Source organism: Alosa alosa, chromosome 5, assembly GCF_017589495.1.
Source record: "Alosa alosa isolate M-15738 ecotype Scorff River chromosome 5, AALO_Geno_1.1, whole genome shotgun sequence".
Classification (NCBI taxonomy): domain Eukaryota; kingdom Metazoa; phylum Chordata; class Actinopteri; order Clupeiformes; family Clupeidae; genus Alosa; species Alosa alosa.
In genome coordinates, this window is record NC_063193.1 from 26,942,096 (window position 1) to 26,957,987 (window position 15,892).

A 15,892-nucleotide genomic window follows, 5' to 3' on the forward strand; every position below is an offset into this window, starting at 1 on the left:
ATTTAGTATTTAGTTTTGTTAGTTTTCTTATCTGTCTTATCTTCTACTGTCTTTATTGTACAGTGGAGTTTAGTTATATGTTTATACTTATACTTATGTTTACCATTTCTGCTGTAAGTGCATGTTGTGTGTTATGTCTGTATGCTACTGAGACCCTTGAATTTCCCCTTGAGGATCAATAAAGTATCTATCTATCTATCTATCTATCTATCTATCTAATAGGGCTAGGCTACGACTTATGCATGTCTGAAGTTTTGTGAATCCACCGATAAATAGGGATTACATAACTTATGACTGCATACCGATATTTTGAGTGTTTCCGAAGACGTGCCTTCAAATTCTTGAAGTGAAAGTAAAACCCAAAAACTTCCAAGTACCCCTGACCATATGCCCCTGGCTGCAGCTTGCAGATCGGAGCTGGTCTCAATGTGGGGCGGAGCTCAAGTCAACGTTGAGCTCAGCCCACCTTCAGCACGTCATTCCATCAAAGATTGTTAAGGCGGAGCAAGATACTTCCAGAGCCCGTCTACGGAGAGCCTTGCCACTCCGTATTAAGTCCCATTGTACCAAATTTTGGATGCAGTTCCACCAGAGTTCCACTGGGGGCGATCGCCATGAGTGCAGAATGAATGGAAGTCAATGGAGCTAGACGGCTAAAATTGTCTCTTTCACCTGATTGTCGTTGACAAATCTCAGATTTGATTGTAGTTTGTATAACTTCAACATGGGTTATAGGTCAAAAGTTGAATGAACGAGTACGTATGTCCTTTTGATTTCTTACAGGTTGGGTCGTTGTTGCACATGACACGCTAGCATTGTGCTAATGAATGACGTCATTGACACATTTGAAAGGCTTTTAAGAACAATTAAGTGACTTTAAAAAATATAATACTCAACCAAGTGTATTTTCTTTGCCTCCCCTTTCGAATACAATACTCAAATTACTTGAAAAAAAATTATATCCCGAGAAAAGTGGATTTTGAGGGTACAGCTCCATAGACCTCCATGCATTCTGCACTTTCGTGGAATGGCCCTCATGTGGAACCACAGAAGGAACTGCAACCAGTTCAGAAACCGGAAGTTTTCCGAGAGTGGCAGTTCTCCCCTTATTAGACATTCTCTGATACTTCATTGTAGTTCATGTCTATGGGCGCGAAATGGGGATCGAATCCTGTCTGCATAAAGAGGCGGTCGATGGCGTATTGATGAGCGTCACGTTGCAACCGCCAACAGCAGCGGCATAAACAACCGGGCGACACCTGATATAAAGTCGATTTTCTCCAGACTGGAATGCTCAAAAATGCTAAAAATGTACCTGAAATGTTCAGAAGGGTTTGAGGATCATGAAAACGTGCCCAAAATTCACATTCTTAACTCTATAGAACCAAGACCTTAGCATATGTGGTAAAATTCTGAGCTATGCCCATAGACTTCAATGGAGCAGTCGCTGCCTCTGCTCTGCATAAAGGGGATTTTGACCCCGATGCAAAATCGGGTCCCGGAAGTGGCTCCTATTGAAATATTTTGCTCCGCCTTAACAATCTTTGATTCCATGTTGACCAAATTTTACATCCAGAAGTCCAAATTCCAAAATAAAACATCTAACTTCATAGAGCTGTCCATTTACATTATACACTATATTTCTACTATACACGAATCCGGTGAAACTACTGGAAGTAAGCGGGCGCCATTACTGAGCTGTTGCTGGGTAGCATTGCGCCAGTGCCTCCTATTGGATTCGTTGCGTCCACTGTTCCCGCGATTTACGACTGTCTCACTACTTATTTTATAATGTCGAGTGGGAAAACATGTTCCGTTTTCAATTGTTCCAATAGCAGCAATAAAATTACCAGTTGAAACAAAAAAAAAGTGAGATACACAAAATACCCCGGGTGGACTGCCCCTGTCTGGTAGCCTAATGTTACCATACGGTTTGCACAGATAGCAGTTAGCTCTGTGACCGGAGGCCACTGTCTAACATCATTAACCCAACAAGCCATACTGCCTGGCTGTAGCTGTCATTGATGGTGCGTTATCATGGAGGTTTGTTTACATACCAGTAACAGCTCAGTAAGGGCGTCGCCACAAGATGGCAGCCTCCACAGAACGCTTGTCGGATTTGTGTATACTGTTGAGGTAATAAGAAGGCTGTTAGAACACACACACAATTTGTACTTTTCAAACGCTTTATATAAAGTGAGTTGTTTTCATTTTTTTATCATTAATATATTTTTGTATCTTCCCTGGTGTACTTAACCTGTTTGTATTGTATACACATTTGACTGTATACTGTACCTGTGTGTTCAATAAAAAAAAGAAGCTATGTTCGTCTATTTACCAGGTTTCCATAGGCTATACTGTCTACGACGTTTATTATGAGCACTCACACACACACACACATGCACACACTCTATGCCCCGAATGTTTTCAACTGCCCTGCGTATTGATTGAAACTGTCGGGCAGTGTTGTTGATCTGTATTGTTGAAAACTTAAAACAAATGAAATATTCAACCTCATGTTATAAAAGCAAAACTAAACTATGTTTGGGGGAAATATTATAATATAAACTTTTACAGCTATACAGTGCCTATAAAAAGTATTCACCCCCTTGAATATTTCCCCCTCTACTGCTTTTATAAATGAAATCTTGATAAATTTAATTGGTCCCTTTTTACAATATTTTACAAAAAAAACATCTTTAATGTCAAATTGAAAGCAGATTTAAACAAATTCTGATGGTGTTGAGATGGTGTTGACATCTGTTGGAGTTGAAAAAAAAGCTGTTTCCTCTTATATCACATGCATTTCTTAGCATATCTGTTGCCTGTGACTTCCATAAACTTCTTTAATGTTGCATTTTGCTCATTCGTTGTTGACACACTGTGGTTGTGACATGCCACAGTTGTGTTACAGTAATACATATTACAGTTTTTCTCGATCTTTTTGATACCTGTGTCAACTCTGACATCGCGTTCTCAAAACAGTTAACACCCGTGTCTGAACAAAAGCACTCTGGACAAAAAAAAAGTATATATATACTAAATGACACATTTTGCTTGCAAAAGGCTGTTACTCTCTCAAAACACTTAAAACATGCAGCAAAAGCAAATCTTGCCTTCAAACACTACAACTTGTTGCCAATTCAAAAACACTCTTTAATCAATCATTACACACTTGACAAAAAAATGCAAAATCTAGTTCTCAAAATGAGCATTTTTGCTATGTCTGTTTCATTACTTTCTCATTGTTCTGGTATCAGAAAAAAACTGTGAAAAGAAAAAATGTACTGAATAAAAAAATAATTTATTCATTCCTCCCAAGATGTAACTGTCATTGACATGTAAGACATACAGCAAACACCTAGCAAGATACTGTACATTTCATTGAACTACAACTTTCATCGAAATAAACCTACAGTAAACACTTTTTGTACAGACTCAGAGATTCAGACTTATGCAAGGAATCTATACCACCTGTGAAAAGATGTTTTCCTTTTGTTTAGGATGGGAAAACCAATAGAGTTTGGGGCTTTTGAATGACACCTGTGCTAACTGTTTTGCAAAAGGGTGTGAGAAATGTGTGAACCCAATGAAAATGTGTGAACACATTCGCAAGAGATGACTTCTGCTGTGCAAAGAAAGTAGTCATGAAGACCAAGTGGGTTCCAGTTTACTTAAGCAGGTAAAAGCAATCGAGAAAAACTGTAAATTCACAAGATGAAAAACTTACCAGAATTATCATGACATGAGGAAGAACTAGAAAACACAGTGACAACCAGAGGGGAATCAAACCTGGTAAGTTACTGTAACTCTTAATGGGGGTTAACTCAGGTAAGTGTAAACCTCCTGATAGAAGAGTATGGCTTCATTCTTATACACCACCATATATTCTAAACCAATGAAGGCCATGGAAGGAAACATGTTGGCAAGAAGTTATCTGTTCTATTATGAACTGGGCCACTAATAAAGCTTTTTATACAAAGAGTATTTTTGCACCACATAGCTCTCTCAGTTTTGGAGGTTTACCACTTATTCTGAGTGAACTCACCTATAAACCTTTGCAACTAAAGCAGATACTTGGAATAGCCAGATCTTACTCCACGTTACTTACAGAATCCCAAGGCCAAGCCTGATTATGTTTCATAGACGCCTCAGTATTTTATTATCAGGTTTCATCTTGTTTTATCTTATTTTTGTGCATTGTCTATATGTCTAGGGCTGCCTTGTAAAAGAGGCTGAAGGTCTCAATGGGTTTCGCCTGGTTAAATAAAGGTCAAACAAACAAACAAACAAAGGTGAGGATAACATATAGAAAAAGAGTAAGATGAATGTCTGTCAGGCATATTAAAACCCTATGAACAGGTTAACTGCTCACTTCATCTCCAAAAATGGCAGGGGACTGCAGAAAGTCTGTGCTTCACATATACAAATTACATGTGGGACTTCTTGTTGAGAAAATCATTTTATAAACTGATCTGGATCTCTGATAAGGAAAAGCAAAAGATTATGATGAAAGTCTGAAGTTTAGTTTGAAGATAATGGAATACCCCATCAGCTGAGATTTGCTTAAAAATGGCTCCAGACTGCCACCCCCTGGCAATATCATGCACTGATATCCTAAAGTGTTTGATTCTTATGTGTGTAAGATACGCTAGCAGACGACTGGCCGTGGGTTATCGTCAGCGTTCACAAACAGTGATCTTTGTCTTTAGTCTACCTGTAGCTCTCTCATGCCAGGCCCTGCCTTGCTCCAGGTCAAAGGTAACTCAGGAGTGTTTCGAAAGAAACTTGCGGATGCTCCCGAGGTCAACAATATCAGAGACCTCTGGTCATGCATACTGTAATCCCCTTTCACTACCCAGAGTATCTAAGATATTTAATATCCTCTCTTTTGCACTCACTGTCTTGCACAGGCACGCATACACTTCATTTGGTTTAGACTAGTCACTTGTTCCAAATTTGCCGTTGTACAACAGATGTAGAATGTTTGACAAGTCCAGTGGGTCACAGTCTGGACTGAATACTGTAAGCAGCATGGTCGTTCCACTGCTGATTTAGAGCAGTGTTTTTCAACCTTTTTTGTGCCACGGCACACTTTTGACACTTAAAATGTCCCACGGCACACTAACATCCTGTATGAAGAAAAAATAAACATACCATAGCCTAAAATTTCAAATAATACGCAGATATGGCCTTATTGGCTTCTATGCAAGACCTGCTCAATAAAACAAGCGCCCTCTGTTTCATTTGTAGGTGACTATATCTAATTTAATTGTTGTTATGAACTGGATATGTGAGGATTCTGTGAATATAGGATATGGGGCCCCCATTGTACAATGCCTGCATACCACAAATAGCGCAATCATACAATCAATGAGAGCATGTGGTTATAAATTCTTTGATGCAACAGTTGCTTTTCTGGACCAGTGAGTGACATTTTGGTAATTTTCTGCGGCACACCTGATGATCTCTCATGCCATACTAGTGTGCCCCGGCACAGTGGTTGAAAAACACTGATTTAGAGTGTGTGTGACTGATTCTCTGTGGGTAACAGAGTTAACAGACCTACAATCTCTGGCATGTGTTGCAACAACAACTCAGCAAGTCCTCCCAGGCTCTTCAGGTGCCTCATTAAATGTAAGGACACAGTAAAATGCAGGATATAGTGTAACTAAACTGAGATTCATCTCTGGGGAAAGGGAAACATGTACATATCTTAACCCTCCTGTTGTGTTTGCGGTCAAATTTGACCGATTTGACAATTCTTTTCTCTCAAAAAATATTGTGAATTGACTTTGACTATGAGGCTCCATGACTTTGTTAATGCAGGGCATATGAACACATAAAACAAATTTTGATCATTTCCATAACAATATGGGGCGGTGGTAGTGTAGTGGAGCTGGGCTAGCGTGCAGTAGCCTGAAAGTTGTCGGTTCAATTCCCGGGCAAGGCACTTAACCCCAAGTTGCTCCGGGAACAATGTGATCCCTTGTGATATAGCTAACATATGTAAGTCACTTTGGTCAAGAAGTGTCTGCTAAATGTAATGTAATTTGGGTGTATTTCAATTCAAAAATGACCGGCCATTAGAAATTAAAGGCACATGCCCAGTGATCAGATGGACTGTATCTCTGCTTCTGTACTTTATCACACACACACACACTCAATCTCTTCGCTTCTATGCGAGACCTCTATACAAACCTTTCCTTCCCCAATAGAATTTTCCCCTTTCTGACTTGCATGCGCTCAATGAGGCCTGGCGGCCATAAATAGCAAATGGACGTTCAAACTGTTAATATCTAATAGAACTTAAGTTGATACTAAGGTCTATCACAAAATTAGATAATAATATATGTTACTATGGATTTATAACAAGTTATAATGCACCGGTCATTTTTTACTGGGAACATAAAACTAGCAAACATAAAATGAACAGAACAAGCGGGATCAAATAAACAAATGACGTGAAATCATCATAGACTTCACTTTAGACTGTTTAAACAGTTGGGTTCAGACTGTTGGGCTTCACTTCTGTTTAATAGGCTATTTATATATTCACCACTGTTAACAAATCATTATGGGCCTACCGCCTACAACACTTTACTCCCCATGTATTTTCCCAGCACATAAAAAGTTGTTCTGTCAAAATAAACTTACACACACAACTATGCCTGAAGTAATTCTGAATGCACAATAGAAATACATCATTTGAAAGGGGGAAAGAAAACAAATCAGGTTAAAAAGTAAAGCAGATATTTTCCCTGAATGGTGGTTGTAGCCTATCCTACTTAAACTATAATTTTCTGACCTTTGGCTTTGACCTATTCATGGGTTTCATCAGGTCCTTTTCCTCAGGTGTATTAATCAAGCACCATGCAGTCTGCATTGATAATTAAGGTGCTTGATTTTATACACCTGTGGAAAGGGACCTGATGAAACCCATGAATAGACTAGGCAACTCCTTATTGTAAGGCGGGCACACAGCAAATATTATGGAGGAAATTAAAACATTGTATACAAAATATAGGTTTGACAGACTAATTTAACCTTTTTACACAGAAAAAGATAACCAAAAGATGTGATGTGGGTTCCGGTCAAAACAAATTCATACAATGGATAATAATAATAATAATAATAATAAGCTTTATTTGTATAGCACCTTTCATACACAGAATGCAGCTCAAAGTGCTTTACATTTGAAGCATGTAACACAATAATAGTCAGTCAGTCATTATCAATCACTTTTCTTCATTGCTGGGGCCGGTTTTGATCCACTCAGCAACATATCAAAAATATAGAAAATTACGTCGTAAGACTGGCAGCCTTAACCCTCTTACCCCCCACAAGCACGCCATATGGCAACTGTGGCAAGGAAAAACTCCCATATTCCAGGAAGAAACCTTGAGCAGAACCTGACTTAATAGGGAGCCCATCTGCTTCTGGCTGGCTAAGCCCCAATAGCAGCAGATGTAGAATAATCTGAAAAATTAGTCTACAGAATAAGATGAGTTAACTAAAAGCTTTCCTGTACAGGTATGTTTTCAGATCTTTTTAAAAAATATTTACTGAACTCGCCTGCTTGATGTACAGAGGCAGGGTGTTCCATAGTTTGGGGGCATAATGGATAAAAGCAGCTTCTCCACTTTGTTTGTGGAGCACTTTGGGTACGATTAAAAGATTAGAATTGGATGATCTAAGTTTCCTTTGTGGTTGATAAGATATTAAAAGCTCAGAGATATATGAAGGTGCTATGCCATTCAGAGCTTTGTAAGTAATTAACATAACCTTAAAATCAATTTTATAGGAAATAGGGAGCCAGTGCAGTTCAGCCAACACAGGGGTGATGTGTTCTCTCTTCTTAGTCTTAGTTAAAAGTCTAGCCGCAGAGTTCTGTATGAGTGCCAATTTCTTTAGATGTTTTTTGGGAAGACCAGTGAAAAGTGCATTACAGTAGTCTAACCTGCTAGTGATAAAGGTGTGAATTAGTTTTTCTGCATCTTGTTGAGTTAAAAAGGGCCGCACTTTGGCAATGTTTCTCAAGTGGAAATAGGCTGTCTGAGTAACTTTACTGATATGGGGCTTAAAACTTAACTCTGCATCTAAGATGACACCGAGGCTTGTTACTTTTGGTTTGACCTGGTGCGCCAAGTTGCCCAGTTTACTAAGAATAATATCTTGCTTTAGTTTTGGTCCAACCAAAAGTACCTCTGTTTTGTCATCATTTAGTTTCAAAAAATTGTTGCTCATCCACTGATTAATGGAGGTTAGGCATGCAGTGAGGGAGCAAAGGCCATCTGGGTTAGTTGGCTCCACAGAAATATACAATTGGGTATCATTCATGTAGCTGTGGAAGTTTACATTATGCTGACTTATGACGTTTCCCAATGGAAGCATATATAGAGAAAATAGCAGGGGACCAAGCCAGCTCCCCTGGGCCACACCAAAAGGCAAGTCATGTTTTTCAGATACTGTACATGATCTCCTAGACTGACATAAAAATCTCTGCCAGTAATGTAGGTTTGAAAACAATTTAGAGCATTATCAGAGAGACCCACCCACTTCGCAAGGCGGTGAATTAGGATGCTATGATCAATGGTGTCAAATGCCGCACTCAAATCCAGAAGAATAAGGTTGAGACTTTGTTTGAGTCAGTAGCCAGTCTGAGATCATTGACTATTTTTACTAGAGCCGTTTCTGTGCTGTGATTTGATCTAAAACCTGATTGGAATTTTTCAAGGATACTGTTTTCGTTGAGGAAGGTATTTAACTGATTACAAACAACTTTTTCAAGTACTTTGCTCAAGAACGGTAGATTTGATATAGGCCTGTAGTTGCTCAGATTGGTATGGTCAAGATTTGACTTTTTAAGTAGGCCTAAAGGATTCACAACAGCGGTTTTAAAAGCAGTTGGAAATATACCTGTTTCTAATGAGGTATTTATTACCTTGAGAATAAAGGGAACTAAGCTATCATATACTTTTTTGAGGAATCTAGTAGGGATTGGATCTAAAACAAATGTTGAGGAGCCGGTTTGAGTTATGATTTTACCAAGCTCAGATTGAGTAATAGTGCTAAAGGACCTTAATTTTGGGGGGCTGTTTTTGGGTGTACTATCAACCATATTACTTGTGTTACCAATAGCCTCCCTTATAGAAATTACTTTGTTTTTGAAGAAGTCTGCAAATTCTTCGCATCTTAGAGAGGATGCCTGACTGAGTGTATCAAAAGGTGTTTGATAGCCTATCAATGGTAGAGAACAACACCCTAGAGTTTCCACTGTTTTCAGCAATTACCTTAGAGAAGTGGTTCCTCCTCATTCCGAATAGCTCTATTATAATTTGCTATTTTTTCTTTTAGAATGGCACGGTGAACCTGTAACTTGGTTTTTCTCCATGTTCTCTCAGCTTTTCTACATGATCTTTTTAGATCATGGATATTTTCGTTCATCCAAGGTGTCAGTTTGCTACAGGGCCTTTTTTTAGTCTTTAAGGGTGCCACTCTGTCAAGCAGAGCGCCTAATTCACGATTGAGAGCCTCTACCATTTGATCAATGGGATGATGTAAAATATCTAAATTTATGGAGTCTACAAGAGCTATGAACTGCTGTTCTGCTCTAATGTCCAAGAGTCGCGATTTGATTTCAATTTCGGGATGGATTTTTGGAGTATGTAGTACTATATTAAAAGATACACAATGATGATCAGAGATATTTATAACATTTACTGATAAGTCTGTGACTTCTATCCCTCTAGAAATGACTAGATCGAGGGTGTTGCCAAGGTTGTGGGTGGGTCCTGTAACATGCTTTAGCTCTAAACTGTCCAACACATTAAGGAACTGGCTTTAGCATCAGTTGTCTTATTGACATGAATATTAAAGTCGCCATTTACAATTATCCGATCATAGCTAGTGATGATGAGCGACATAAGTTCAGAGAACTGGTCGAGAAAGCCAGTCCATAGTTTAGGAGGGCGGTATATGGTTAATAGAAGTACAGCTGGGTCAGCCTTCAGAGTGAGGGCAATATACTCAAAGGAAGCGAATTCGCCAAAGTTGACTCTAGTGCAACTATATTTGTTTGAGAGAATGGAGGCAATTCCACCACCTCGTTTGCCTTGTCTAATTGAGTGGAAGAAATTATAATTTGGGGGACAAGTTTCAACAAGAACAGCTTCGCTGTCTGAAGTCAGCCAGGTTTCAACATAGCCTATATTGGTTCAAAAGCAATTGTTCAAAAGTTAGTTTAGACTAATTCGATCAGAGCGCGTAAATTATTCCGTCCTACTGCGGCCGGTCTCTTCACATTTGCAGTTATTTGCAACACCCGGTCGGTGGCAGTGTTCAGCTGACTGGCAGAGTCTCGGCATTGGTCTCACAGCAAGACGCATTTTGTAGCAGTAGAACGCAACTGACAGCGAGCGGGGGAGGACGTAGCCAAGCAGTCTACCAACCTACCAGTCCGCCGCCCAGAAATACGATTTCTATCATTATTCGTATGCATATCTGTTGTTTAAAACAGGGAGGACGTATTCGTTTGCTGAGCAATATCGAGCTCAACAAAGCAACACTTTAATCATAGATAGTATTTAATAATAGAGGAATAGTCATAATCTGACAAGAAGACATGGCCACGACAACCTGTACGCGATTTACAGACGAATTTCAGCTCTATGAGGAACTTGGAAAGTAAGCAGTTTTTTGCTTTTGGGAGACAGTGGTTGACATGTATTTGTTGTATGTGTGGGCACGTGTCGTTTCTTTTAGTGTGTGCAAGACAGTGAACAGAACCAGGTAACGTTAACGTTAGCTCAGCTGGGTGTTAATGTTGGAAGTACAGCTAACGTTAGCTAGGGCAGCTAGCTCGATATGTGGCTGGCCATCAAGCAAGCAGTGGGAGCACTAGCAAGCGTTAACGTTAATGGCCATTAAGGGGAGTGTCAACTCACTGGGATTTGAAAACACTCACATGAAGAACACACCACAAGTCAGACAGCCATGGAGATCGTCATTTGTTTGTATACTACAATCAATGTACTTATTGGCATGACACAGTCAAAAAATTAGAAGACAAAGATATAGTAAAGCTAGCAAGTCCTTTGGTATACAACGGTGGTCGCAGTGCAACGCCCCTTTCTGAACCACTTGCTAGCCAGCGTTAGCAAACGTTAGCTGGCTAAAGCTATCACCTTCCCTGCTCAGCTGGCTGACACTGGTTGGGGTTGCGGGACATGACATTTTGAGCTGTCAAAAAGAAAACCTGTGCTCTAGGTCAGGTGGTCACTGGGTGCTTGGGATCCTATGCTAACTTACATGCTGTTGACATTAAACTTTTACGTTATTCTTCAATTCCCTGTACACATTTGGTGGAGGAGATGTGTTTATTCACATGCACGATGAATATATAAATGAGGACAGATAGCAAACGTTAGGTCACCATAACATGAGATTTATACCTTTGAGCTATATTTTATGTCGGTCAGCCAAGTTGGCATTGGTCAGTGGTGCACATTCTCCTCTGCATGCGCTTTTCTTGTGACAGCGCATGCAAGCGGACAAACAACAAAAGCACAATGATTGCGAAATTCTCTCCCCTAAAATTGTTGCTGTGAACAAACTGAAATCATACAAGCGACACAATAAAAAGTGGCGACTTTAAGCAGACTCATAATTAGGAATAACAGCCTACAGTTTCATTTTACAACGACTTTGGTTAGTAGTAAAATACAGTTTGTTTCTCTTCTCTCTTTTGTTTTGTTAAAGCGGTGTAGGTTAGTTGGTAATCAAGTTAGAATGTCTACTAAATGTGGCGATATAGACATGTTTGCGCTTAGAAGGAAATAAAGAGCCTGAGGATATATGAATCAAATATATATAATGTGTGACTGTGTCTGGACATAGACTTGTGTTGCTTGTGTGTACGTGTGTGTGTGTGTGTGTGTGTAGGGAGAGAGAGAGACTCCTTATTTCCCAGTAGCTCCAGTAATCCCAGCAATGCAGGGAGAGGTGCTAGTGTGTTGGGACTGGTGCCATGTGGCTCTCCACCCACTGGAGGCTTGTGTCTGTGTGTGTATGTGCGTGCGCGTATCGGTCATAATCTTCAGACACGCTGCAACACAGCACAAATATGGAGTATTGTTATATAGGAGCAAGCTGATTTCGTCTAAAACTTTTTCAAAGTACGCAGCCTAGATCTGTGGTTTTTTTGTTTCCATTATGTTTAATTTCAATGTAAAGCCTCATACCAGTGCCATAGAGTACCCTGATGTGCCACTATTTGTGTGTGTGTGTGTGTGTGTGTGTGTGTGTGTGTGCGCGTGTGTGTGTGTGTGAGAGAGCATGTGTTTGTGTATGTGTGTGCAATGTGTGTGTGTGTGTGTGTGAGAGAGAGAGTGTGTGTGTGTGTGTGTGTGTGTTGGCATGTTCTCTCCCTCCTTCTCTTCCAGTTGCTCTATGACATCTCTCCTGTATTTATGTAGCATTCATTTATATCCAACAAGGTTATTGATTGCTCTGGGTATTGTGCAATATTCTGCTGTTATATTTTGCAACTTTTGTGCTGTTGTGTTGTGCAACTATTTTGCTTAAAAAAACAAACAAACAAACAAACAAACAAAAAAACCACTAACCCCAGTTCTCTGATTTTGCTGGCACAAAACAACGGTAATGGCAATAGTCTATTATGCTGAAAGACCACAATGGTATTTTTCATTAATAGAATAACTGCCCAAATTAACTTATGGAGGATTGATGGCCTATTGCCAGACACACTCTCTCTCTCTCTGAACAGGCGACCACACACTGAACAGGAGGCTGTCAGTTCTCAGAAGCACTGCATTTCTTTGTTTGTCTTTGTTAAACCATCATGATCAACAATATTATTTCTTTTAATCAGCTCTTAGCTCAGGGGTGGGCAAACTTTTTGGCTCAATGGCCACATTGGGTTTTGAAAATTGGCCGGCGGGCCGCACAACAACCCCCCCACGCCACACGCATAAAAAAAAAAATACATTTTTTATAGCCTATAATTTAGTATGAAAAGTATTTGTTTTAAAATATTAATTGCTTAAAAATACTGCTAATTTTATGCTGTTTAACAATGATGAAAGTGCTTGGCGGGCCGGATCCGGCCCGCGGGCCGCAGTTTGCCCACCCCTGTCTTAGCTTATCGTACATGCCAATTTGTGCCACAGGCAGCTGGATTGACAATATGTGTGTATGCCCAGCGGAGCAGGCTGGCAGAGATTATGCCCGTTGTTCCATAATCCCTCCTCGCCACTATCTCGCTGGCTTTTGGGGAAATCAAATGCCACACAAACTGGTGGTCCATTAGCCAGCTTATGGGGCTCAGCCAAAGCCAAACCACACACACCGTTTCTCTGTGTAAAAGTGGGAAAAAGTGGGCTATCCTTAGTATTTGACCTCATCCTATTGCTTGCCACAGGTAGAAAGCCTTCATGGAAAATGTGGGATATTTTAGGCGGCTTAATTGGTTTTATGCAGATAGGACAGTTTTGAGTGACAGGAAGTGAGTGGGAGAGAGAGTCCCACACTTAATGGCGCTGTCTAATAGCGACATGCAGCAGCAGTTGCACGTGTAATGTTTGTTAGAGAAGGGGTAGGGATCAGGAAATGACTGGCAGCCCCCATTCCTCTTCAATGAATGAACAGAGAACAGTTGAACACTTGATCTGGGACCGTTGTGTATTGCTAGGCAACAAGTGCTATTGGGGGAGTAAGACACTAGATAGGGTGCATTATGAGGGGAGAACTATTTTTTTAATTATTATTATTTGAGAAGTGTAAAAGACATATTCATTAATACTTGGAATAATTTGAAAGGTCTCATCGCACATTTCGGGCGTAGGGTTTTAAGAGGCTGGCACTTAAAAGTACATTTTGGCTTTTTTGTATGATGAGGGAATAAGAATGACCAAAAAGTAGGGTTAGGTTTTACGCTATGACAATATAATATGAAGCTATTTTAAAAAAGGAACCAGAGAAATGAAAGGAGGACAGTTAGAACGTATGAAAATAAGTTAAACTTTAGAGTTTAACCTTTAAAGAGCTTGAAGGTTTAAAGAGAGTTAGATGAGTTCTGTGTGATTAACTGCAACTTACTGCAATATGAAAATATCACAGTTTTGGAAAAAAAAGTAGGCGAAATGTACCCCTAACTTTCAAATGACAAAGTAATGGATCAGTTTGGATGAATTAGTCGGGAGATTTTTATATGATAAAGTGTGATTTTATGGATTTTCAATGGTGTGTTTGCCTCCTAAACAAATTGTTGTCATCATGGGGAAATATTTTATGAACTTCAATTTATTTTATACAATTAGGCTATAATTTGTTTTGTTTTTTTTCCAGTGAACTTGGTGGCCCTTTTGCTCCCTGTTGCTTTTGGATGCTATTCTTTCCCTACAGTATTGTGTGAAACGTCCCTCATTAAGTGCTTAATCAGCTTAACACCGTTGTCTGTGAGAAGAAAGATATGGGGAATCCCTCTACTGTATCATGCCAAGATTATGTGGTGTGGTCATTAAATAATGAGACGTTAAATAATGTTGTTAATGCCACAAGTATGCATTATACCAGCACAAAGAAGTTTCTTCAATACATTTGCATTAGGCTACAGCTTTAGTCTGATTTAATTGTTATTACTATGTTTGTCAACATACTTGGGCAATAGATATGATTCTGTTTAATTTTGTGTTAACTGCATTTTGTGTACTGAACTGAGGGCAAAGAGTGTTGTTTTTGTGTGTGTGTGTGTACGTGTGTCCATGTCCATGTCCCACGTAATGCTTTGCTCTGTGTGTTCTTCTAGGGGAGCCTTCTCAGTGGTACGTCGGTGTGTCAAGTTGTGCTCGGGTCAGGAGTACGCTGCCAAAATAATCAACACCAAAAAACTCAATGCAAGAGGTACGTCCAAAACCCAACTATCTATGATAAATGCCTTGGTGGAACTTCTTCAAAGAAAAAAATAATTTGGCCTGAGTGTGTGTGTGTGTGTGTGTGTGTGTGTGTGTGTGTGTGTTTGTGTGTGTGTTTGTGTGTGTGTTTGGGGTGCTGTGGCAGATGCTTTGCAAAGTTCAGATTATGTGGGCTGTTTCTATACATAGGTGTCTTCACTGGAGACAGTTCGACACTCGCAAATGAATTGAATGCGAACAAGTCACACGTGCAGTGCAACCATGGTAACTGTTTTTGAGCCAAATGCCATGGCGATGAGGGAATCCAGCCTGCATCTCCTCTACTGTTACTTCCCCTGATGGCGATTTCAGTGGTGTTGCTTTCTCTCGCGCTCTTTTTTTAAAAAATTCTTTTCGACATCCCATAGCAGACTGGTGTAAATCTCTATACACCCCCACTACCAGCACAACTGCCCCCCTGGCTGTAACTGTATCTGCCCACTTACTTTTGCCAGGTGGCAGGAGCCTTTCCCTGTCAGGCTCTGGGCCGCCACTCACACTCATTGTTGTGAGAATGCTCAGGGTGGTTAGGCAGCGGCGCAATGAGGATTCGGTTACCCAGGGGCTTAGCAGAGGGCACCCTTTCGCCAGGAACGGATTGGAGTGAAAGCCGCCGTGGAGCGGAGCGAGGGGGTGGAGATTGTTTGTTTGTTTCTTTGTGTGTTTGTTTCTGTGTCTGAGTCTCTCTACCCAGGGAACCGTAAACTCCCAGTGCTCTGGTTACGAGCAGAGCTACCAAGCCCGCTCAGAGCCATGTCCGCTCTGCAGTCTGGAATAGAAATGCATACCCTTCTGCTGAGCTGTCAGCTATGGGCTATGCTTCTGTATTAGAAATAAGCCTGATACTGTACTCCCTCTTGCGACCATACACTGAGCCCAATACCCCAATACCCCAAGGCTTTGTACTTGCAGTTATGCAG

The 15,892-nt window shown here is 40.3% G+C and overlaps 1 protein-coding gene across 21 annotated transcripts in view; it reads left to right on the top strand.

Moving 5' to 3' along the window:
• The first annotated feature begins 10,206 nt into the window (after window positions 1-10,206).
• The window catches only part of LOC125294365 (calcium/calmodulin-dependent protein kinase type II subunit beta-like), a 79,168-nt gene continuing 73,482 nt past the window's right edge, over window positions 10,207-15,892 (top strand). For 3 of the 21 annotated variants that reach the window (XM_048243022.1, XM_048243024.1, XM_048243028.1), the window contains exons 1-2: window positions 10,342-10,686; window positions 14,828-14,922. In XM_048243022.1, coding sequence (XP_048098979.1) covers window positions 10,625-10,686; window positions 14,828-14,922 — 157 coding nt within the window. In that variant the 5' untranslated portion in view covers window positions 10,342-10,624. Of the gene's footprint in view, window positions 10,687-14,827; window positions 14,923-15,892 lie in introns of all 21 variants that reach the window. The other 18 variants (XM_048243014.1, XM_048243011.1, XM_048243015.1 and 15 more) reach the window with 15 other exon arrangements.